The sequence below is a fragment of the Macrobrachium rosenbergii genome, chromosome 59 (genome assembly GCF_040412425.1).
Source record: "Macrobrachium rosenbergii isolate ZJJX-2024 chromosome 59, ASM4041242v1, whole genome shotgun sequence".
NCBI lineage: Eukaryota > Metazoa > Arthropoda > Malacostraca > Decapoda > Palaemonidae > Macrobrachium > Macrobrachium rosenbergii.
This window is the reverse complement of record NC_089799.1, coordinates 39104026-39130686: the sequence shown is the minus strand read 5'-3', so window position 1 is coordinate 39130686 and position 26661 is coordinate 39104026. Positions and strand designations below refer to the sequence as shown.

Here is a 26661-nt window from a genome sequence, read left to right as displayed (position 1 = left end):
TTGTTAATTGACAGAAATGAAGCTTTTATGCCTTGGTGGTGTGTGTTCAGAATTTTGAGTATCAAATTTCTTTTAAAGCAGTTTTCGGATTTCATATTTTTCTAGCTTACCGTAGCAGTCGTCATCCCTTCAAGCTTTCATTGAAACATTGTGAATATCTTTGTCACTGTTTTTCCCGAGCAGTTTCGTTTTCATTTAAAGTGTTATTTGTGTTTAACTGTAATAAAGAAAATGTATTTCAAGAGACGTAAGGGATCTGCCTTACTGTGAAGCCAACCTGACATTTGCCACAAATCTGTTTTGACAATTGTTTTTTTATGGAGTTATCGTGTGCTCGAATAGACCCGTGTCACTGACATCAGGTAGCGTGGTGTCCTTTTGTGCGGCTTTGTTATATGCTATGTAAGATTTCCTGTGCCATTTGAATGAAAATTCCTAATTGAAGTGTGATACCGTTCCGCCTCAGGGATTCGACCATGTCCTCCTGTGTGTGAAAGCTACAGATTAGCGAAGAGGCGAGAGAGAGAGAGAGAGAGAGAGAGAGAGAGAGGGGAGAGGAGAGAGCCCAAAATGGCGTAGCGTATAGATGGCTCCGTGTAAGACAGTCTGTGTTTCTGCACTCGAAGCGAAGGCCAGAAATGTTTACATCGTCCGTCGTGGGTGAGATGCTGGGTCTCCGACTTGGCCGCGTCCCGTGTCTTCTTCCCTGTCCGCCCCTTCCTCCTCCTCCTCCTCCTGCTGCCGCTGCTGCTGCGACGTCGCCCCGCGACATGCATCCTTCATGCTGCCTCGAAGCGACCCCTGCTGCCGCCGCTTGCGAAAGTGGGAGTGAGAAATGAGGTGAAGAGAGAAGAAAAACGAGAAATGTGACAAGGGAAAAAAAAAAAAAAAAGTGAAAGAGTGAGAGAAAAGGGGGTAAAAAGAAAAACAATTCAGTGTAATCACGATCCACTCTCCTCTTTTTTCTACTACTTCTGGATCTTGGTCTCTTCTTCCCACACGATGTTGCTAAGACACCGCCCCTCAGTGTAAGGCTAGTCAGCTCGCCCCCCCACCCCCATCCTCGAGAGATAGAGAGAAAGAGAGAGAAAAACAAAAAAAGAGAGAGAGCTGGGGGTGGTTCGCCCAGCCTCCGCCGCTACGACCACCACCCACCACCAAGTACATCACACCTCGGCACTTCTCATCATCATCACCCCGCTCTCGCGCGCCCGCCCCAGCTGCGGCGGCATTCTCACCCCTCTGCGTGGAGCGTCAGCTCGAGAAGGACCTTCTTCACCTTTGGTTGTCACCGTCATTATGTCCAGCATGTATCTGGCAGTGTCCTCTTGCATCTGCTGCAGGTACCCCAAGTAATTATGACTGAAGGCTTAGTTAGGTGACCTAACCTTTCTCTCAGATAGCTCTCCTCTGTCGTGATGCATGTTTCTGCTTGGAGTGCTTCTGTCAGTGCCTCCCTCTTCCTGCAGTGCCCTAACTCATTTCGTCCGTTAATTGTTTTTGTTTTTTATTGTAGTCTTCCGCAGGGAGAATCCGTTGAGTTTGTGCGTGTCAGTTCATTTAGAATATATATATATATATATATATATATATATATATATATATATATATATATATATATATATATATATATATACATATATATATATATATATATGTGTGTGCGTGTGTGGGCATTTTCTTATCAATTAATTGTGCTGTTTTTTCTTGTAATCGTACACAGAGAATATCCATTTAGTCTATGAGGGTCAGTTCATTTATATATATACATACATGCATACAGTACATACATACATATATATGTATATATATATATAATATATATATATATGTATATATATATATATGCGTATGTTTGTATGTATATAAGTATTTATATAGAGGAAATCCATTGAGTCTGTGCATGTCAGTTCATATAACATACACATGCACACACATAATTATATGTATATATATATATATATATATATATGTGTGTGTGTGTGTGTATGTATATACATATATATATGTGTGTGTGCGTTTGCGTGTATGTCATATGAACTGACACGCACAGACTCAATGGGGTTCTTCTATATATATACTTATATACATACAAACATACGCATATATATATATATATATATATATATATATATATATATATATATATATATATATAATATATATAATATATATATATATATATATATATATACATATACATATATATATATATATATATTTAGTTTATATATATATATATATATATATATATATAACCGTGTCTTGTTCTTTCCGTATTTTTAAACGCCAATATTTATGTTAGATGTCTGTCTTTCCTAAAGTCTTTTCATAACAGAGAGTCCAATATTAGATGTTCACGAGCTACGTTTAATGGATGAAGGGAATTTCTCCCTTTAACAAAAGGTTTATGATGTGTAAAGGAAGTGTGCAATTAACTTTCCTATTGCCTTTTCTCAGCGTCCTTTCCTCCGTAGCTATGCAATTCGAAGCATCTTTACGCTTCACATATCTAGGCTTCAAGATAGCGATCTATTTCCGAGAACCGAGGAAATCCTAAGTGAATCACCTCATCTGGTAGGAATTCAGAAAAATGGTTTCCCCTTTTATTTTGACAACGCTTTTTTGTAGAGATGGCGTTGAGCCTGGCCCCGTAAGGGCCATAAATTCGGAGCCTGACAACATCTTATGGAAGTCATTTATCTCCAGTAATATTTTTCTATACAAAATTTGCCGGTGAATCTTTCCTCGACTTCCCGAAGATTTGTAATTGCAACATTTGACAGCGATTCAAGTAACTGAGTAGATATCATACTGAAGATTAAGATATATACAGGTCTAAAGATCATTCATGAACTTTCATGATCGGAAAACTGTAGTCACCGTTTCATGAGATTAGATATCTTATTTAGCTACGTGATTTATGTACTGTCAACTGGCCATGTCTGTCACCAAAGGATTGATAGTAGCCTGTACCTTGAATTTTGTAGGAAAGAGAAACCTGAATATCTACGCTTCTATTTGGATATAGTTACAGTATATGGGTGTTGGATATGAACTAGGATGTTGTATAAACCAGTGGTATAATTCAGTTCCAGAATGCAAAGTAATTTTCTCTCTTAACAGTAAACAAGTATTTTTTCCATATGTATTAAAACTGCCTAAATTGGCTGTCCTTTAAGATTGACTGATTAATTGACTTACGTAAGTTAACGCCGCAAGAACTATGGTCATCGACGCTGGCGAAAAAGAAAGTATACCTTAGTTTAACCAGACCACTTAGCTGATTAACAGCTCTCCTAGGGCTGGCCCGAAGGATTAGACTTATTTTACGTGGCTAAGAACCAATTGGTTACCTAGCAGCAGGACCTACAGCTTATTGTGGAGTCCGAACCACATTACAACGAGAAATGAATTTCTTCTATCACCAGAAATAAATTTCTCTAATTCTTCATTGGCCGGTCGGAGAATCGAACGCGGGTCCAGTGGAGTGCTAGCCGAGAACGATACCAACCCGTCCAATAAAGAACTCGACGCTGGAGAGAAGGGGGGGGGGAGAAACGGGGTGAGAATGTCATTACCTGGGGTCGGGTCGTGTTCCTGTAATTCAAGTGAGAATTAAATGGCATTTGGTTAGTCACTTCGCAACATAAAATATGTCGGCTGATACCTGAACATCACGTAGCGTCACGATTTGGTTTCTGTTAGTCATTGCGTCGATCCTCTTATCCACTGAATGTAGGCTGTGCTCTTGAACGGCCGAATTGGAACGCCCAATTATACGTCCAACCAGGTCGGTATATATAGTTATAGTAATAAGTTCCTCGTTGGACGAGTCGGTAGAGTTCTCGGCTAGCACTCTGCAGGGCCAGAGTTCGATTCTCCGGCCGGCCAATGAAGAATTGGAGGAATTTATTTCTGGTGATAGAAATTCATTTGTCGGTATAATGTGGTTCGGATTCCACAGTAAGCTGTAGGTCCCCTTTTGCTAGGTAACCAGTTGGTTCTTAGCCACGTAAAATAAATCTAATCCTCCGGGCCAGCCCTAGGAGAGCTGTTAATCAGCTCAGTGGTCTGGTTAACTAAGGTATATACTTTTATATAGTTATAATGGTTTTACCATCGCTATTTATTACTTCATGTTTTATATAGTATATGCTGTTCGCGTATTCATTTGATAATGCTTTTCGAGGTCCTCTCTTTATGCAGGAAGTAATCAGTAAATACGTAGTCAATTGCACAATTGCATAATAGCTGATGATTAGTTTGGCTTGTAAACTTGAGTTCATTCTTCACTGGCTTATCCGATATTCCGCCGCTCGAAGCCATGGGTATCAGAGTGTGATTACTTGGACTCTTCCGTCTATCGTTTTCCTCCGTCCAGAATATGTGTGTGTGTGTGTGTGTGTGTGTGAGAGAGAGAGAGAGAGAGAGAGAGAGAGAGCATATTTGTGGTTTAGGGGTGGAAGTGGCGTTGGTCGGAGCCTAGGGGTTGGAAATTTGCAACCGCCTTCAGTTGGTGAAACGCATTTAGCTGAATTGTGGAAGAGGTGTGAGAGTTTTCTCATCTTTTTTTTTTCCAAAACTTGCCTGAAAAATTCATCATAAAAGAAGTTCAATGGTGTCAAGAGAACTAAGAATACAAAAGCCGCGTTCTGTAGTCGGTTGAGCTTATTTCGATGTTGAATATCTTGTCGTAATCTTTTTATTACTCAAAAGTAAATTTGCCGCGACGTTTGCTATTGGATGAATTTCTCTGACGTGAGTACGAAAGTGAGACTGTTTCTGGGTGGTTATGTAAGTTCAGATGAAAGCGATACGTGCTCTGTATGCCTAAGTGGGGCCCACCTACTCCTCTTAATGGTTAACCTTTAATTACGCCAACAGTGACGATGAGCTGGTTTCTACTCCGATTTTCATATGACCAGGTTAGGTTGAATTATTTGCTCTTTGCCTTAGATAAATGGTATTTTAGGATAGAGAATAATATGCTTTATCCTGCAGTGAAATCGTAACATAAGTAATAAATTTCTTCGTAGGGAAACGAGAGAGTGGGAAAGTTGTGGAGGAATGTCGCACATAGAAGTTGATGGGTAATGAACCCGAGATCTCTGGGAATTGGCCATTACGGGACATGCGCGGATCAGACCTCTGAATACAAACCCAGGAGCCTCCTGCTTTTTACGGTCCTTCTTGTCAACTTTGTCAGGAGAGAGTGAGTGACAGATATTAGTAAATGCTTGCACTAAGGCATCTCCAGTCGCTGAACTACCTATTTAAATAAATAAGCTCCGTCTAAGGATATGAGTACTAATATACGAGTACGTTTCTGTCCAGAGAAGGTCGTGTTTGAACCTAAAACGTAGTGTTTTTAATGCGGTGTTTTCCAAACTCAGTAACCAAGGAAAGGGGACGAGTGAGGGCGAGATGATGATGAGGGAGAGAAAAATAGCGATGAGATAAACACGAGGAGCACCTTGCCCTGAAGCCTGTCAAGTCGAGTGACGGAAGAAGGAAAGAGAATGGCACAATGGCTGGCGTAAAGGTGGGGAGGGGAGGGGAGGGTAGCCGTGGGCAGGGGCGGGAAGAGGCAGTTAGAATGAGTCCAGCCAGGTGAAAAGAGGAAGCTGTTGTAAACACGACGTATTCACGGTTAATTCGGACGCAAGGTTCTTTATAGTCATAATTGTCCTTTGAAGCTGAATGTAGAAACGAATTTCTACTTTAGGTCACAAGTGAGAGAGAGAGAGAGAGAGAGAGAGATGGAGATCGGTGATGAGAATTTCAAAAAGTGGATCATATATGAGGGTCTTAACCTTGGTTGTCATTTATACTGTTCATAATGAACTGATAAAGTAAAGTAATGGAAGAACACGCTACCAAAGATATTTTTTCAAAAACTAAAAATCGTTTGTACAAGATATTTGGAACGGGAATGCAGAGACTTGACTTACATCTCACACTCCAGGAACGCCAGTATATGCCTCCATAGAACCTGTCATTTCAAGATTCTGGTAGCAGTATTCCTCGAAAGTATCGGTTTCCTATAAAATTTTATCAGATTCCAAGCAGTCACATCCCGCTCTTTGAAATCTTTTCGATATCGGGTTGTCAGCCCTTCCATAGGGTATGAACGGTAAAGTGGAAGCTGGAAATACAAACTTTAGCAGTCGCGCTGAATGCCGGAATCCACTTTATTCTAAAGCAACTGAGGTAAAGAGGATGGAGCTTCTTGAGACCTCTGCAGGCGCTGATCTCATTTCTGGCTTACATTGTCTGCCCACGACGAATGACTGAGGGGGAACACTACAGGCAAGTTGGTGCCTCTCTCTCTCTCTCTCTCTCGTTATCTTTTCCCTTCCGGGCACTCCTGAATTCCTCAGTGAGTAAACGTCATCGTCCGGGCGCTATCCCCTTTAAAACATTGAGGAGTCTCCACGACTCCTCAGAAGAGTTTATGTTAAGCCGGAAGTTGACCTCGATTTTCCCTTTATAATTGGTTGTTGAGTTCACACAGGATGAAGGAGAAAGCATCACCGTTGCGTAGCCTGTTCAGCCTTCGAAAGTGTGATGATACGTGTGATATGGCGGTCAGAAAGGTAAACCGCACTAAATTCAAGGATAATTACGCGCTGAAATATTGGGTCGTGATTTTCATTAGGGTAAATCTTTACAACTTCAAGTCATCTTCATTTAGTTCATTCACGCCATGTCGCTGGAAAGAACTTCTTCACTGCAGAGATTAGGAAACTATATATATATATATATATATATATATATATATATATATATATATATATATATATATATATATATATATATATATATATATATATATATATATATATATATATATCTGTGTTTATGAAGGTGTGCATGTGTGTGTATGCATATGAGTTTGTGTGGACTGGGGTGTATGTATGTGTTTGTTTGCCTATACTTTAGAAATTTCTCTTTTAGGAAGAGATATAGAATAACTTGAATGACATGCTATACCAGTACTGTTAGAATGTGTAATGTCCATTGGAGGAAATTAAGCCTGTTTAAATCTGGCTATTTTCACCTTTGTTCTATAATGCTTTTAATACAGCCTTCAGTGAAATAAAATTAGGTAAACAGCATAATCCAGATTCAGTTTAAAAGCAGCGGATTAGGAACCGAAGAAAGTTTCCATAGAGGACTAAAACAGGCCTCTTGTTCTGGACTGACAAAAATAGTACGGTAGCGCTGTGGGTGTTGAGAAGGATCCGCCAGTGGCCTAATTGTAATGCAGCGCCCAAAAGCAATTTGCAAGCAGATCAATACGTGGAGTAATAATGTGAATGCGACCTGTCCAGAAAGCGCACTCATTATGAGGCAGCCCGCGTGCTCTGCTATCGAGGCTAAATAGATTTGCGGGTTGTTTTCCCGCCATTTACTGTAGGTGATACCCCATGGAAGTGTCCGAAGCCAGAGAACGTCGTAATTTTAGTAGAAACCCCAGTTCAGAATATATAGCAAACGATAACTCCTTTTTTCCCCTAACGTAACTTTTTATTTTGTGTGCACAGAAATAGAGAGAAACCCAAAAGTGGAAATAATCTTTCTGAGATATTTCGAAGTAAGCCGGCAAACCAAACGCCTCAGCTCCCGACTTCTGAATGGCGGCGCAGAGTTTATGAGGAGCGCCGCCTATCAACCCGTTTTTCCTGGGAAGTAAATCCCTTGGGGAAACGAAGGACTCGAGATGAAAGCAAGGCTGGCTCGGCTGAATTTCTCCTGGCTCCTATATTCTGCCCTTAAATAGAATGATGCCCGAACTCAAGGACAAATGTATGTTTATTCATTCCTTTATTTCTTTTGGTTTTATATTTCACATGCATTTAGAGAATGAGTAGCTTTTTCTCATTTTTTTTATCGTTCAGTCTTTCTGCGAATATGTAATGGAATAAATATGGTAGAGGGAGAGAGATATTTGGCTTTACAGCAGTATATTTCCGTAAAAGATGAACTAGTTACAATGACGTTTGGTTGTTTTTCTCTTCGTTGGGACTAAGGAAAAGTTCTCATTTTTAAATAGTGAAGAAATGGCTTAGAATGATATTTCCGTTGTACTCACTCAGTGTGACTCAATGTGTCAAATTGTCAGCAGTTACAGAATACAGATCAGAAATCGTGAGCCGAAGAGACGATCGGAACATTTCGATAGATCTCTGCTCTTAATTTCGGCTGCTGTTTGTAGCCTCTTGATATGCGCATCCATACATATACGTAGACCGAGTGTCAGTGTTTACATTTGTGCATGTTCATGTTTTGATGTGTGTTCTTATACGTCTACTTTCATGAACGTTATGAAGGTTTGCGTCATCGTTAAAGATCTGCATTCATATGTAAGTACCATAAATGATGTATATAATTATTACATTCGTGGGTGGTGTGTCAAAGGCTACAAGTTTTTCAAGCCCGGAATCCAATAATTCATTTCTGCAAAGGTGCTCTCGGTTGGTTTGAGCTATCAGTTCATTTGCTTTGCACAGTTTGCAGTTTATAATAATCGTTCATTCTCTCTCTCTCTCTCTCTCTCTCTCTCTCTCTCTCTCTCTCTCTCTCTCTCTCTCTCTCTCTCTCTCTCAGCACACCACTAGAATTCTATCCGATTATTCGTATGGGTCGATGGCAGGAGATTGAATGCGAAAAGAAAGTCAAGTGCTCATAAAAAGCAGGAAAATGCGGCGCATATTCTTCATTAAAGAACGGATTTTGGAACTGATAATGCAAAGACTGAATGGTAGACTTTCAGAAAGTGGATTTATTTGATATTTCTGCTCCAGTTAAAACCCAAAAGAAACATTCACAGAAACTCGTGTGATAACAATTGAGCAGCACGCCACGTCCCTTCCAACTTCCTGATTTAAGTAAATGCTTGGTCCCCAATGGAATACTTCGTCAGAAGCAGCAAATGCTTAAATGGTTGATACGTTGCTCGGGGAGGTTGCATCGGAGGTGGTGTTTTCGTCCTAGAGTGAAAAATCTATGGAGGAGCGGGGTTCTTGACCTAAGCCTGTACTCATCGACCTCTCTCTCTCTCTCTCTCTCTCTCTCTCTCTCTCTCTCTAGGGTAATCGACTCGATCGATGGTAGTTTAAATTAAGATTCCCCCTTAACTCCTGCGTAATGAGAGTGCCTCCTGTGAGCTGGCATGGTGACGGAAGGAAAGAGTATAGAAGGAGGTTCTTCTTCTTAGGTACAGGTCGTTAAAAGAAGCGAAGTCCCACTGTAGGTGCGTAGAGCCTCTTCGCTTTGTCACTGGAGTCGTGGTTGAAAATGGGTTCGATCGCTCATTTTACGAGTCACTGGTTTTGAGAAAAATAACCGGCGTGTTATTGCTTCCCGTCATTTACCGGTGTTGATAATTAATTTATGTTTCCCGACCATTATACATCTTTTTTCGCTCACGGTCGATCATAAACCAAATAAGTATTCTACCTAGGTCTTGTCTTATGTACATGGGAGAAAAAATGTTCTTTTATATCCGTAGGCACAACTGTTTCCAAACGGTGTTCTCGAAACCTAACAACGAGTCAATATTTTAAGCGCCGTACGAAGTGAGGAAGAAACTAACTAATTACGTAACGACTGGAATTTCATGTAAGCTGCGTCACAAGCCATACTTATCTTACGTTTCAATTCCTATGCGGCCGTAGCATTTCTACTGTTAGAGATAAAGAAATAATGGAGAAAGAGAGAGAGAGAGAGAGAGGGAGAGAATTTTCTGGTTATGGAAACTAGTCTTAAGAAATGTTCCATTGTTTCATTAGCAGCACACAGGCGATGACAGTTTCATTGTTTCCCTCTGGACATCTCATTGGAAGGCAGCCTTATTCATTTACATATCCGGAAACACTGTCAGCTAAGGATTTTTTCAGGACTTAATCGGTTTTGGGTTGCTTTCATTCCTACAACCACAATATCTCGAAACATTGCCGTTTTTGCTCTTCTTACGCGTACCAACTCTCTTCCTTGATAAAAAAAAAATGTCAACTCGGCTCGCTCTTTTAAGTGCGGGTTTTCTGATAAGACTAACCCCAGCGGGTGACGTCACGGGCTGGGTGGGCAATGTCAAGATCCAGTTCACTCCAACTTCAACAACCGGAAGACCGCGTTTTTTGAAGCATATGAGCGTTTTTTTTTTTTTTTTTTTTTTTTTTTTTGCAACTGTATCTTGAAAGATTTTCTACTCCTTTGTGAGGAGAGAGCGACAATGGGCTCCTTTGCTTAATGACTGTGCTTTTTTCTTTTTTGACTGAGAAAATGGTCGAAATCCAACCAATGAAGATTTGCGTTGACGGAACTGTTTTTAAAGAACTTACTGTAACGTCAAAAGTTAAGTACATCTTAGTTTAACCAGACCACTGAGCTGATTAACAGCTCTCCTAGGGCTGGCCCGAAGGATTAGATTTATTTTACGTGGCTAAGAGCCAACTGGTTACCTAGCAACGGGACCTACAGCTTATTGTGCAATCCGAACCACATTATGACGAGAAATGAATTTCTATCGCCAGAAATAAATTCATCTAATTCTTCATTGGCCGGTCGGAGAGTCGAACGCTGGGCCAACAGCGTGCTAGCGGAGAGCTCTACCCACCCTTCCAATGAAGAACTTTCAAACTGTATACGAACGACTACATTTTGCAAAGAGACTTCGCTTTTGCAAAACGGACCTTCTTCCACCTGCCTGTAACGATGGTAACAGCTGAAGTTCCGTTAGTCTCATTATGTAAATTGATCCGCTCACGTAAAGTAGGTGAACGCTAGAAGGAATCAGGACAGCAGGAAACGAATCGAAGTACCAAGGGATTTCTTTCTTCGTTTTTCCTTTTTTTTTATCTTTTTTTTTATTTTCCATCCAGTTCAACTTCGTGAAAATTAAAACCTTAATTCATTAAAAAATAAAACTAAAAAAAACTTTTGGGATATGGACGTTTATTGCCTGCTGGTCCGCTGGTATAGTGGTTAGTGTCACGTCGTGCCACTCAGATGTCGCGGGTTCGCGTCTCCCCCAGGCCGATGAAACATCACTGGCTCTGTAACATGATCAAATACTGCGGCAGTTTGGGGCCTGCGGCGGGAGGTTGAAACCAAGGAGGTTTAATCAGACCAACATTCTTTGGAAGCTTGAATTTCAGGTCAGTGGCCTCTATGTGTTTGTTCTATGTGAATAGGTTTCGCAAGAAATTCAACCCTGTTTATATATATATATATATATATATATATATATATATATATATATATATATATAAATTATATATATTTATATATGCGTTGTGTGTGGGAGTGTGTCAAGAGTAACTGACATCTCGTTATTCGTTTCGTAAGTTTTTATTACGAATTTCTTAATATTTTGAAACAGGAGCGCATAACCTTCCCTCGTAGGCTTTTCGTTCTTCTCGTGAAATCCGTTGTTCTCCATCTGAAGGGCTTTAAGATACTTTTCTCCGTTTCTTTCTAAAGATAGGCGAGGGCGGTAGAAGTTATCCTACAATTCTGGTGGAAAATAAAAGCGCCAGAAAGCAAAACATGACTTAGTTATGGTGAAAATTCTCCGAGGAGATTTTTTTTCTTCGGGGAAACATGTTGCGCTTTGCTTCACGCCTCTGCAGTTAAGCTGGAAGTTACAAGAGAAGCAGGGGGAGGGAGAAGAAGAAGAAGAGGCCTGGCGCAGAATCTTGCTGGGTGGAATTTACACCATTGCGTCGAAACGAATTAATTGTACTTTTTCCTGTGAGGGCGAATGGCTGAGAGAAGGTATGGTTTTTCTTTTTCTAAAGATGAAAGTAAGGGATGTCGCTTGCATATTGGGGGATGTATATACTTGGCGTCAGTATTATGATATATGATGCTACAGACTTAGAGGTATGGACACATTATGAAACAGCATACCTCATATATATATATATATATATATATATATATATATATATATATATATATATATATATATATATATATATATGTGTGTGTGTGTGTGTGTGTGTGTATATATACATATATATATATGTGTGTATATATATATACATATATATATGTGTGTGTGTGTGCGCGCAAATGTATATACAGTATATATGTGTGTGTTTGTGTTTGTGCGTATGTGTGTGTAGATGCAAACAAGGACCTTACCTTACCTTACAGACCTTACAGTTCGTTCGGTTTGCCCCAGGAGGTCCCTCAGTGTGAGGCACCTCTGATGTCTACCAGAGAACTGCTAATGCATCTTCCGGTATATTTTGCATCTTCCAATCTTGGATGGTGTGGGATACATCTTAGATATTTGTCGAGCTTATTCTTAAACACATCTACGCTCACTCCTGATGTGTTCCTCAGATGAGCTGGTAACGCACTGAATAGACGCTGCATTATCGATGCTGGTGCGTAGTGGATTAATGTCTTGTGTGCTTTCCTAGTTTTCCTGGTATAGTTTTTGGCTCTGTTAATCTACCTCCTGACCGTTTACATCTTTAGTTAAGACACCTTCTGGAGGAGTGATACACCGTGACAGAATTTGCAATATGTATACTAGGTGACAGTGCAAACGGACTTGCAGACTAGTGAAAGGATCCCAGCACCCAACAGAAGGAGTAGAGGAGTCCTGACCTCATTTGTGACCTAGGTCAGTGCCCTTCAACTAATCTTGTTTTTCCAAACAGGTGGGCTCGCACCTTTACCATTAAGACAAGACCAACTGGGCTTCTTAAAATCCATGTATTGTTCTTACTCATTTTCTTACAAAGGCTTCGTTTATCAAAATGGATTCAATTTTATTTCTTTCCATCATATTATAAGAATAAGCCCAGCCAGCTTTTTAGCACGTATCCAGTTGAGAGTAATATTGTTTTCACTGACATATATATATATATATATATATATATATATATATATATATATATATATATATATATATATATATATATATATATATATATATATATATATATATATATATATATGTTACGTCTTCTAAAAGACGTACCTTTTATTCACGGAAGGCTCCGCTGACGCACCTGCTTGGTTGAGGACGAATACTTCAGTTCCTCTCTCTAACAGTACTCATAATTAACTAAGGCCACTGAATTAAATTCCGAGTTATAAAAATAGGCATTATTCGAAAATCTAACAGGGGACTAATCAGTTAAAGGAAATGTGTCATACTTTTATCTCCAAATCAAAAATGATAGTCAAACCAAAACGGAACATAGAAAATGGGATTTCAAGTACAAAGCGGGGACTAAACAAAAATCGTAAGCCCAAATCTCCAACACCACACTACCACCAAACAAGTCACATAAACTTGTGCCAATTAAAACAGTCTTCTCATTAAATGCTGATTAACCCAGACCATCATGCCCATTGACGTGAGTTCACAATGGCTAAGAACCGATTGGTTACTTAGCAACGGGACCTACAGCTTATTGTGGAATCCGAACCACATTATAGCGAGAAATGAATTTCTATCACCAGAAATAAATTCCTCTAATTCTTCATTGGCGTGTCGGAGATTCGAACGCGGGGCCAGCAGAGTGCTAGCTGAGAACGGAACCCACTCGGGCAAATAGCCAAGTCATGCATACACAATAACAACACAGGATTAAGTGAAAATTAAAGCAGTTTTAGTTCTTTTGAAATGATTTCGATAGATATTTCAACTTTTAATATTTGAGATCTTTTGAAATAACTCGGAATGAGTAGAAGCCCACGTACATTTCGGCCAGGCTCTATCGCTAAGGTATTGGTCACCTCAGTGTCACAAATTCGCGGATTCATAGTTTGAAGTTGTAAAATCATGAAATAGTTTACCTGTAAGACAGCTATCTACCAAGCTGTAGTGCATCGCACCAAATTTCTGGTGAAAAGTTGCATTTGTTGACCAATTTGCAACTGGCTTGGAAGAACTCAAGCATTCCCATACGCACAAACATTTACATATATATATATATATATATATATATATATATATATATATATATATATATATATATATATATATATATATATATATATAGTGTGTGTGAGTATGTGTGTGTGGTGTGTGTGTGTGTGTGTGTGTACGCTCGTGTTAAAAAAAATATTTTGATTTAGTTACTGCTTCTTAAGATCACTAATCGTGTTAACCGCCTAATTTACTTATAGATCTTCCAGAACTCCAATCTGTCTCTTATCCACATAAAATGATGAACCGCAGATAAAAAGAGATTAAATGAAACTAGACTTAGGATATATTAGTGTCTTTGGAAGCGGATGCCCTTCCTCGATTTGGCCAACTTTTGATGTTTGGCTGTGATATTAAATCGTCAACTGGAATCCCAACTTTGAGGATCCATCTGCGACCTTTTGGGCTTTTATGACAGTTCTGGAACCAACGCAATCAGAGGCCTGCGGTAATTTTACAAGGTATTATAGTTAGGCCGAAATTTAATCTCACTCTTTCATGATTCCGCGGGGCTTTCTTAGATTAACTGGTCAACTTAGAGACTAACAGAAAATAACCCTATCCAGATCTCTTATCTCATTAGAATAGTGAAAGCAACAAAAAATCAAAATGCTATTTCAGAAATAAATCTTCTGAACGTAAAATCTTTCCCTTTTAATGAAACCTAATTTTTCACTTATACGTTTTAGGCGTCTTTTTACCAGTTAACTGGAATATGAACAGCGATCCGTCTGGATGATGTATTTTACAAATCATTTCATTTTCATATGTTAATAGAATCTCTCTCTCTCTCTCTCTCTCTCTCTCTCTCTCTCTCTCTCTCTCTCTCTCTCTCTCTCTCTCTCTCTCTCTCTTCCATTTTACTGATTTACCTCAGCGTTTTGATATCTGTATATTACACTAGAAATGTAAAGTGGCAACATTCATGACAAAATAAAGCCAGTATATCCAATCTGACTCTGTTTGACGTCACATCTCCACAAGAGATGCATTACAGACAGTTTCAGTTAAATTCGATTGTTTTTCCACAAGTTTTTCTTTCACCAGGAAGAAAAACTGTCCCTCGAATCAACATTTTGTCCGACCTGTACAGGAGTTTGTGCTTTGAATGGGGACCGTCCGAGTCACGTATGAAAAAGCTTCTGGCATGGGTGAATAGCTTCACCAGAAACAAACAGAAAGAGCTTCCACGAACGAGAACGCTCCTCGAAAAAAGAAATAGAATGCAAAAGAATATGAATAGGGACTTGAATTCCCCCGATCATGACGTATTCTGGTGCTGTTTGGAGTTCACTTCTGCGCACAGTTTAAATTTCCATATTTATCTGACTTGTCAATTTGATTCAAGGATATATGAGTTTCGGAACATTTGATTTCAATGAACTTGTCAAATGTTGTGATGGAATGCGTGAAAATTTCCTACCAAAATTGTTTAAGATCATCAATAATTTGTTAAAATCCTCGCAATACCGAATAACTCATGTATTTGATAAAGAAATGTTTTATCAATATTGAATTGTTTACCTTCATAATATGAAAAGCCCTGAAATTTGTAAAAATTAATGCAAGAAAAATGAAAATGAATGTGATGCAACATATTGAGACTTCCTTGGATAACTGCAGGTTATATTGCATAGGGACAGTGCACCAGCTCTCTTACCGGGGAGGCCCAGCGGCGGACTGGCAAGGTTGCCAGCTTGCCCAGTAGCAAGTGGGCCCCTTGTATGTAAGACCATGGAAAATTTCATTACTGAACAAATTCCTTTCTAAATGTAAGATTATATATATATATATATATATATATGTATGTACAGTATATATATATATATATATATATATATATATATATATATATATATATATATATATATATATATATATATATATATATATATTGTGGCTGAGGGTTGGAGTGTGGCCCCCTTTTTGCCATCTGGCAACCACAATTTTTAGGCTCAGTCCGCCATTGCCAGGGGACAGTGCACCAACCAACTCTCTTACCAGGGACAGTGCACCAACTCTCACAAGGACAGTGCACCAACTCTCTTATCAGGGACTATGGACCAACTCTCTTACCAGGGACAGTGCACCAACTCTCTCACCAGGGACAGTGCACCAACTCTCTTACCAGGGACAGTGCACCAACTCTCACAAGGACAGTGCACCAACTCTCTTACTAGGGACAGTGCACCAGCTCTCACAAGGACAGTGCACCAACACTCTTACCAGGGACAGTGCACCAACTTTCTCACCAGGGACAGTGCACCAACTTTCACAAGGATAGTGCACCAACTCTCTTACCAGCAACGCGCCGGGTACCTTTCAGTCTACATCATCAGTTGCCGTAGAAGTATTATACCTTCCAGTATGTTTTCTTCGAATTATCTCTGACCTCATGATGATTATTATCAATGTAATATAAATTTATAAAATACATAAATGCAAACAGCAGACTAGGAATTTGGAACCTCAGAATGCTGTCGCCCGTTAGAAAAACATATAAAGGAAACCTTAGATTGCCCCAATTGGGAAATGCAATCATGTTTCAGCAGATGCCTCGTCAGATAGAGATAACGGCGCAGGAGGCAAGAAGATTGGACTCTCGACGACGAGATAGGTATAGGGGGCGGGGCGCCTCCCTGTGGGCATACACAGAGGGGAGAGGGAATCGTGTGGGGCTTTCGCTGATGGGAGTGGCATGCCTCTGGCGCCGGAATAGAGACGTGGCGCCGACTGGACGACCTATCAGCTATTCATAAGAAGTCCAGGAATATGTTCACACATTAATTTGATGTCTGTTCAGTTCAACTGTGACGCTTCTGGGTTCAGACATGAATGTGCTGTGAGAACATTCAGGGTGCTTTTAATTGACATTTTCCTCTTCCTGTGCTGCGTTCTGCTCTGTGCGAAGTTTCTGTCAAGGTCTTTCCCCTTTCGGAGTCCTCGCTTGATATCTTAGACAGAGAAGAAATGAGTGAACAGTCGGGACTCATTTCGTCTCTGATTTCAGAATTTATTCAAAATGCATCTGAAGGAGAATTAGGGCGTTTATGAATTTGTGATATATGGATTTTCCTCTCGTTAGATATTTCAGGTTCATCTTCAAGAGATTTTTACTAATTCTCGGTTGCCGTTTCACAGAAGGCAATATTTCATAATTCTGACCAGTCATAATCATTTCAATCAATTCAAGCTTTCAGTGTCAAAAATAATCATGGCAGATCACCGAATAGATCAAATAATAGATAAAACTATTCCAAAAGGTTACGACGCTCTCTCTCTCTCTCTCTCTCTCTCTCTCTCTCTCTCTCTCTCTCTCTCTCTCTCCTGGGAATCCAAAGGCGCCAGGGTGGTCGGAATGTCGGTTATTTGACAAGAACGTCCCGGCGGGGAGAGCGACCTTGAGTGTGTGCATTTCCAGTTGCGCTGTGTGGAGCACTGCTCTATATTGCGCAGTCGTTCATTTAACAAAATATCTATTTTTTTTTTTATCCAAATCGTGATATTCCCAAGACAAAGCTGTCTCGACACTCACTATTGACAATTCTTCCATCGTAATGATGATGAAGGCGCTTAACTTGAAATATTCTGCAAATTTCTCTTAAATCACTTTCTCGTAGAAAAGATTCATAGTGGCTGTACCCCGTAGGGGGTTAGCACCGTCAGTGCACCTCACGTGGTGCACTGTAGGCATTACTTAAGGGTCTGTGCAGGGTCCCTCCGGCAGCTAGCTGCAATCTCTTTCATTCTTTTTGCTGTACCTCCCTTCATATTTTCTTTCTTCCATCTGACTTTCCACCCTCTCTAACAGTTGTTTCATTGTGCAACGGTGAGGTTTTCCTCCTGTTACACCTTTCAGACTTTTTTTACTCTCAATTTCCCTTTCAGCGCTGAATGACCTCATAAGTCCCAGTGTTTGGCCTTTGGCCTAAATTCTATATTCTTCTCCGTAGGGACTGATATATATATATATATATATATATATATATATATATATATATATATATATATATATATATACATACATATATATATATATATATATATATATATGTGTGTGTATATATATATATATATAATGTGTGTGTGTATTGCTACATATCTACTACATATCTACATAATGCATACAATTTACTACTAGGTCAACAAAGGAAATTTTCTCTTTTTTTTTAGAGATATATTCGTATTGCATTATACAAATATATGTGTGTATATATATATATTTATATATATATATATCTGTGTGTGTAAATTTTTATCCTTACCGCCGTAAAGACTAAGCCCTATTTTTATTTGCATATTGCAAGGCTGTGTACTTGTGATTGTTTTTTATTAGGCAAATAATTTCTTCATCTCCACGGTTCGGCCAGATTTATCTCTTGCCTTATACAGTAAGCCATTACATGAATTTGCGTCTCCTCTCGCAGATAATATCCAGATTAAACAAACAAAACAGAACATTTATGTATTGGTAACGACGTTAAATTTATCCCCCCCCAAAAAAACATAAATCAGTAAGAACGTTCATTTGGAGTGGGCCAGTCATATGTTGATTTCTTTTGACAATTTTGTTAATCTGAAATATTTAGTGTTGACTTTGTGAAACTGGACAGTCTAAGGACAGGAGAGGATTTCCTTGTTTCGCTGATGCCTGATCTAAGAAAGTAGGCCTATATATGGGTGCTAGGCCTACCACAAAGCTCCTAATGTCTGCTTTATGACCCAGATAGGAAACATCCAAGGAAAAGCTTAGACCTCAGTCTTTATACTCTAGATAATTAGCGCAGAGGAAGTCCGGCGCCTTAACCATTCGCAGTTTATTGCCACCAATGATTTCATGGGTAAACGCCACGCAAGCGATACGATGCCTATGTTATTGTTTTGTTTATCATGAACGAAACACGACCAAATATTTCTAACGCTTTCTTTCGAGATGTGACCACACTGCAGTTATTCTTCTCTGGTTTAAGCTGATAATGTAGCATTTCTAGAAAAGAGTAAATGGGTCTTCAAGGTCTTGCAAGACAAACTTTCCTTTTTTCGTAAAAATAAAGGCAGACAACCCCCGCCCCCCAACCCCCTGCATCTTTGCTTCCACGTTCCAGAGGTGTTCCCACTAAAAAAATCCTGGCTCTGGATCGAAGAAGCGAATGGCAAGCTCCCATAAAATGACTCATACGTAATCCGGCCTCTCTTGTTCGCTCCCTGATATTGAGAGAGAGAGAGAGAGAGAGAGAGAGAGAGAGAGAGAGAGAGAGAGAGATGCCTAGTCGTCCGTTGGGGTCATAGGGAATGGCGAGAATACGTCGTCTGGTTCTTTGTGGGTGTCGTCCTCTGCCCGGTGGTCGTCTGTCGCACTTTTTCCTTCCAATGGCATCTGGAAATTTCGATCCAGTTCCATTGCTCTACAGAACAGATTCGCCGGTGCGGCAGGCACGTGGATTGAATCGAGTTTTCATCATGAATTTGTCGTCCGTTAACAGTCATATTCTTCTTGCACTGATTTTCCTTCGTTTCGCTGCTAGTTGATTGTGTAAACTAGAATATTCCTTTTCAAAGATTTCCGTTCTTATGCTGAGCATTCATTATGAGTTCTACTGATTCAATTAAGTTAATGACTGTATCACTCAAATGTTTCCATGTTGCTGCCTCCCCAAGGAGTGCTCATGAATTCATTCTACTCGGGTCTAAAAATTTTATGTAAAGTTTTTTCTTTTGAAGATTTAAGCGCTGTACGTGTCGAGTTTATGTTATCAAGAGTGTTTTAATCTTTTTGGGTGAATATTTGATAAAAGTCTGGTGTTTCATTATGCACGTGTTTTAATAAACTTTGGTAAGCGTGATTAAAAAGTTTCTTCGGTCGTCTAACTTACCCAGGTGTGGAGAAACAACCATTTTTCGATAAAGGTTTGCCGGTGATTTTTCGTTTATAAATTCTTTAACTGATGGCGCTGAATTATGACCATTCATCTCTCGTGCCTCTAATGTGTCGTAAATTCAATGAATCCACATGGAGCTTTGCACAAATAATAAATTTCTACTTCAAGTTTCGAGAATTCATCAGCTGTCAGATGCTGTGAATGACGTCAAATTCCTGAAGTACAAATCTGTTAGTAAATAATGAAACAAACAAACAAAACTCAGTTGTTTTTATAAAGAACTCACGTATGAAATCATTGCTGTGTTTTTCTATTCTGTTAAATAAACAAAATAGACCCTGGCCAAACCTCCCTTGTGAATTAATATTTTGTTTGGAAGCTCTCGCCCGTACTGGAATTGGAGTCGAAATCAACAACGATAAATTATGATTTTATGACGGCTCTCTCTCACGGCCTTTGCTGCTGAATGGGTGCTGCTCTCTTGCGTGGTGAGAGAGAGAGAGAGAGAGAAGATGATGATGATGATGAAATTATAAGAAAGAGTCTGCAGAACAGGCACCGAAGGGGTAGCAAATGCCCCGGCTTAAATGACCGTTAGCGAAATCTTGAGAACAGAAATCCTTGGAGACCCGACTGACTCTAGAGGAGGAAAATGAATTGTGAAGGATAAGCGCACTGAAAGTTGAAAAGAATAAAGCTACTTTAAGAGCTCGAGGGAAGCTTTTCAATGAGTTTTAAAAAGAAAGATGGGAGTAATGTGAGTGAGATTATTCGTATTGTTTTCAAAGTTTCGCAGAAGTTGTATCACGCCTGGTTACGTTTACCAGATACCCAACTGTGAGTGGGTACCAGCAGCAGCAGCTGAGAGTCGAGAAAATGCCATGGGGCCAGCAACGTCACTTCTGAAAACTTTCTGAGAATTCGTATGCTCTACCCCTCTGGTGCCACCACCTTCGTAGGGGAAACTAGCGTACGGTGTAAAAATGAGTATATATATACTCGTAACAATATATATATATATATGTGTGTGTGTGTGTGTGTGTGTGTGTGTGTGTGTGTGTGTGTATGTTTGTATGATTCTTTTATGTCACAGATTTTGGTTTTACTTTTATTCAAGACTGGGGTATTTGAGAACCTTCCTCTGTAGCAGGATTGCATGAAACCTGTACGATCAATACCTCTCCGTTGCAAGGCATTAAGGTATTATTAGCTCACTCTCCCACTTTCTCTCTATTCCCTAGACCAAGGTCAAGGTTAAGAGATTTATAGTGATGAGATTGACCATACGCAAGGTCATCATTTACTTCTTTGTCGAAACTGAGGTTCACCGGTTGAGCAAGCCGAAGCTTCGTCGGCCTTTATCCATTCCACTGATCTTTGATTCTCTTCATCGCACCTCTGGAGTTTGACGTCTCTTTTCTCACTGTCGAAAAAAAAATGCCTAAACACCAGTAGTGTAGAAATGTATTCCGAATTTAAATCTCACCAGTCCCAAGCATGCTAATTTTGGAATACCACTTATAGCCAGATACCCAGATGTGAAAAGGCGTCAGTTCCAGAATTGGAGCGTTTTGGCTACTGACATTTGTGCAGTTGTGATACCCCTGAGCTCTGAGAAGTAAGATCCGCTCACCGACGGTGCACTTTGTCCTGTAACTTCTTGTTGACAGACCAACAATCCTGGACTCTGGAATCTGTTGCCAGGACATAGTGTCACTAATGTTGCACTGCCGAAGAAAAAAATGGATCACTTTTTCATGGTGAAAACTGGAAATTCGAAACCCTTAGAACTTCGGTTGTCATTATGAGTCTAAACGTTAGTGTAAAGCTACTCACGCGTCTGCAATTAACAGCGATGTCCCCACACTAAATTATCCAAAATCTTAAGATTGATTTTCTTTGGGTTGCAGAGAGCTGACTAAATTATCCAAAATCTTGAGATTGATTTTCTTTTGGTTGCAGAGAGCTGACTAAATTATCCAAAACCTTGAGATTGATTTTCTTTTGGTTGCAGAGAGCTTTTTATTTTTATTTATTTTTTTTTATTTCACGCTGCTACTGTCATTCAACAACAGAGACTCGTCCAGCTTGACAGATAAAGTACACTGTTGCTCTTTTCTGTGATGACTGTGGGAGATTGATTAGAAGAGTTTCTCTTGCTTGGTCTCTTCAACATGATACATCGAAAACATCAAGTTTACTCTCTCTCTCTCTCTCTCTCTCTCTCTCTCTCTCTCTCTCTCTCTCTCTCTCTCTCTCTCTCTCGCGCGCGTGCGCTTGGATTGAAGGGCAAACCTCGTTATACCCAGCACGAAAGTAATATTTATTCTTTCATCCGTTATTGCTGAAATTTTCCTAATTAAAGTTTGCTCGTATAATAAATTAAAAAAAGTTAATTGTTACTTAACGGGTGTTGGACGTAGGAAATTTTAAAGAAAGCTTAAATGTATTGATGTAACAAGTTAATTTATTTTTAAACGATATTTATAACGGGAGGAAGTATGCAATGTCACTTCAACAACAATTGCACGTTGCAGGAGTTTGTGCTGATGAAACTTCAGCTGCAAGATTTATCGCACACTATAAAAAAAATACTTGACCTACACCTTCGTGTGAATAAATGATGACTACTAGGAAAATAATAAAGAGTCTAATTTTTCAAAGAGCTTTAGAGAAAAGAATAATTGCACTTTCTTCGTTCACTGTTAAGTACGCCTTTCCCTTGATGAAATCTAGTTATATGCCTCTGGCGACGTAACTGATGTATAAATAACAAATTTTACTACACACGCACACACTGTCTCTCTCTCTCTCTCTCTCTCTCTCTCTCTCTCTCTCTCTCTCTCTCTCTCTCTCTCTCTCAAACTAATTTGCTCTGCAATCTGACGTGTAAAGTTCACGGGGTGCTGGTTATCGATTCTCCTGTCAAGACAGAATTCTTACAGACAAACATAGTAACCGAATCATTTTCTTAATCTTTGTGGTAATGTTGCTTCTGCAGGCAGTAGACGGTCTACTTTTGTGAAAGAGTAAAAAGCTAAATCTGCATTAGCTGCTGAGGTTTTCTAGAATTATTAGAGGTTAAAGCACTAGGCAACGTGCCGAGGTTGCATATGATCACACTTGATTCGTTCCACGTTTTTAGCTTTCATGAAGCAGTGTTCTTTTTAAATGGAAGTTGCTTCCATTTTTTTTTTCTAGATAAACTCTATCAGTCCATGACCTATGATCCTGCAGTATTAATTCATATTTGGAGCATAATACTGAACAATGCAACTGGAAATAAATATACACTGAATGTCTAAGGCAATGCTACAAGAGATCAAGTATTTGTGCCATCAAGTTTAAATGTTCACCTTTATCAAGCACACTTTAAACGAGAAAGAAAGCAAGGGAGAATGGAAGCGTTATTTCATGGAAAAATAATGTAGAAAGAGTTTACTAGCAAGAGAGGATGTAGATTAGTGTGATCAGAAAAAAACCACAATCTTACCACTTACTCTTTCTTATTCCTCGGCAGTCCAATCCTTTCGGTGACCTAAACCCTTTTGGCCTGTTTTCGTCGTGGTAACATCTCTCTGTGCTGAATATCCATTATCCTTCGATATCTGCAGATGATGCACAGCGCCTGGTATTTGTGCTACTTCGAATTAAAAGTAAAATTGTTATAAGGAATGTCTTAGTTCACGGCAGCGTTATACATTTCAAGAGGAGCTTTCAAAAGTTGGAAATACTAAGTCCGGCTACCTTTTCTGTCGTATATAGTTGAATATATATATATATATATATATATATATATATATATATATATATATATATATATATATATATATATATATATATATATATATATATATATATATATATATATATATATATATATATATATATATATATATATATATATATATATATATATAAGTAGTGTGTGTGTGTGCGTGTATGTATGAATGAAAAAGCGTTCGTATATTGTCAGATAAGAACAAGCTGAATATTTGCTTATCTAGAGCATTTTGTTAATGTTTTTTTCTAAACACGAATTACCACCTAAAGGAAAAAAACATATTTTTATATGCAGTATTTGTACCTTATTCATATGCATATAATTCACCCTATCATTTGTGGTTTCCATTTTATGCTTTTGTAAGTGGACAATAAAATAAATGCATTTTCTCTCTCTCTCTCTCTCTCTCTCTCTCTCTCTCTCTCTCTCTCTCTCTCTCTCTCTCTCTCTCTCTCTCTCTCTCTCTCTCTCTCTTTGGGCTTTGGTGTTAAATCCTTGCTATTGTGGGGCGGGGATATCGTGTAGGGGATAAGTAACTCTTGACTTGCATTTTTATTCTAGTGAAGGCCTTACGAAATCAACCTCAAAGAAAATTATTCCTCTCTTTTCTTATTTCACTCCGGAAGTTATGCCTTTAAATGTAGCAAGTTCATTACAACTTCAACAAGAAGGAGTCAGTATTTTGGAAAGCTTTCATAAAAAGAATAACGAGAAAAAGAAAACTAACTTTAGACAAAGAGTCCAAAAATGGTCTGGAACAGAGTAACTGAGATCCTTTACTGTCTCGAGGGAAAATTTAACTCATAATTCTTGGCAGACGTTTCACTTTGCGCGAAGATCACTTGACAAGACCACGTGTGTTTTCTCTTGTGACTTTTAGACAACATCGGGCACTGACATACTGTTGGTAACATGCTTGCTACTGCATATGAGGGGCAGTGCATGGACTGACCTTCCAGATTTTCAGGCCTAAAGATAATCAAACTGTGACATTTGATTAAGCTGAGGTTATTGCAGTTTTAAACTCGTAAAGTTTTGCCTGTATACAAATTTTCTAGAGAATTTGTCGTCATTGAGAGTGTCACGGCGGAAACGGACTTTCATTTATCGGCTGTTCAAATTTTGAACAGAAGTCAAGCTTCGCGAATGTGGAAGTGTGGTACCGTAAATTGGAATAGGAATGTTAGAACGTGGATAAAGTATTAGTTTCAGAAGTCATCTTTAAGTCTCTCTCTCTCTCTCTCTCTCTCTCTCTCTCTCTCTCTCTCTCTCTCTCTCTCTCTCTCTCTCTCTCACACACACACACACACACACACACACACGAACACAATTTATCCTCCGTTCTTTCTCGTTTTAGAAATCCGTGCAATTCCGAAAGCAGACTGAAATACTGTTCTGCCTGACGCCTGTTTTATGTAATTTAGGAATAGGATTAGTGATGCCTGACCGTGCTCATGACCTCAAAGCGTATGATACCCTGTAAACTGATTTAAGCGGAATGCATTTGCATAGTCAGGTCCGGTTGCTCTTGAAAACCTTGTTAAGGTGTGAGTTGAATTCATGAAAACATTTCTCCTTTTTTTACATTGCATTAAATTCTTGGATCGTTGGTGTTCTAATAGAACATAGAATCAAAGTGGTATGGAAACTTGGATTTGATGGAAATTAAATTGATTAACGTTGTTTCCAGAATCCTTCGAATGGGTGATTCATTTTGAAAGAAATAATTAACACTATTAGGTCAGAGGCCTTTTTCATTGAAAGAAATAATTAACACTGTTACGTCAGAGGACGTTTGCATCATCCTCTGAGTAAGAAAGTGAGGGAGGGATTGAGGCCGTAAGGGTAAGTAAGCATGAACGTCTTAATTCGGTGAAGTCATTCCTCGAAGTCTGAAAAGTCTTCTGCCTCCCAGTTGTGGAGGCGTCGTACGACTTCTCTATCTCTCTCTCTTGAGCCTCGTGGGTGCTCCATGTGACTCTCTCTCTCTCTCTCTCTCTCTCTCTCTCTCTCTCTCTCTCTCTCTCTCTCTCTCTCAGAGCTAGCCTCCGTAAACATCGGGATCATTTTCCTGTTTCATGTTTCTGTTCACGTTGTTTCCGTACCCTCTGAAGAAGCCTTTGTTAACGCACAATCCGATGGGTCGATCAACTTGTTCGTCGTGACCAGGAGGAAAAGAATGGGTAAGGAAAGGAGTGGGATTTGACCCAGAAGGAAGCGACAGTGCCTCCATTAGATAATGGAAGGCTGTAAGAGCCAGGGAAACGTAAACGGGAAGAAATGTCCAGCTCTTGTCTGCAGCAGGGAAGAGGCACTCGTCGAGCATGACCGATAATCTGATATCTACAGGTTATAGCGAAGAGTAGTGGAGTCTGGAGTTTTTCTTATCCATATGAAACTTTCAATGCCTGCCCTCCCTTACTTCTTATGCTCAGACCTGATTTATCTTTAAGAATTACATCCGGGGACCATGTTCAATTCAGATTTCATGCGATTTAAGCAAAGTACAATCATCAGTCGTTTGATAGTTGCCTCTACCCTACCTGGAAACTGTATACTCATTGCTAGTTATATCGCGTTCACTTCCCTTCAGTTATTCCAGCCGGTGCTTTTTTCTTTCTTTAATCACCTGATTATTTACAGTGGGAATTCGTGGCCTGCTGAGTTTATGTCGCCATCATGATACCTAAGATAGCATCGGGTTTACGTTACTACAGTTTAATATGCATGGCCCTCTTCAGCCATTTGTTGATTTTTACTGGGACGTTATGTCGGCCGCTGGGTTTGTTGCTCCTCAGGTTGTCTATATTACTATCATTTTTTTACCCCCTCTCTCTCTCTCTCTCTCTCTCTCTCTCTCTCTCTCTCTCTCTCTCTCTCTCTCTCTCTCTCTCTCATATGCGGTCCACACCATGCAACATTTGAGCTAGTTTTGGTCGATATTTAATTGAAGGTTGCCAGCATTCCAGATGCAAGTAGTACACCACATTCTCATGCACACACGCACCTGATATGTCGAAACGCGAAAGTTAGGA

General features: G+C 39.4%; 1 protein-coding gene across 15 annotated transcripts in view; it reads left to right on the top strand.

The window, feature by feature from the left end:
* Positions 1-26661, top strand: part of LOC136837505 (DIS3-like exonuclease 2) — a 392269-nt gene that overhangs the window by 317285 nt on the left and 48323 nt on the right. Inside the window, exon 2 of one of the 15 annotated variants that reach the window (XM_067102338.1) lies at positions 467-1343. The exons of 13 other annotated variants lie outside the window; for them this stretch is intronic. In XM_067102338.1, coding sequence (XP_066958439.1) covers positions 1300-1343 — 44 coding nt within the window. In that variant the 5' untranslated portion in view covers positions 467-1299. Of the gene's footprint in view, positions 1-466; positions 1353-26661 lie in introns of all 15 variants that reach the window. One more of the 15 variants, XM_067102337.1, reaches the window with a different exon arrangement.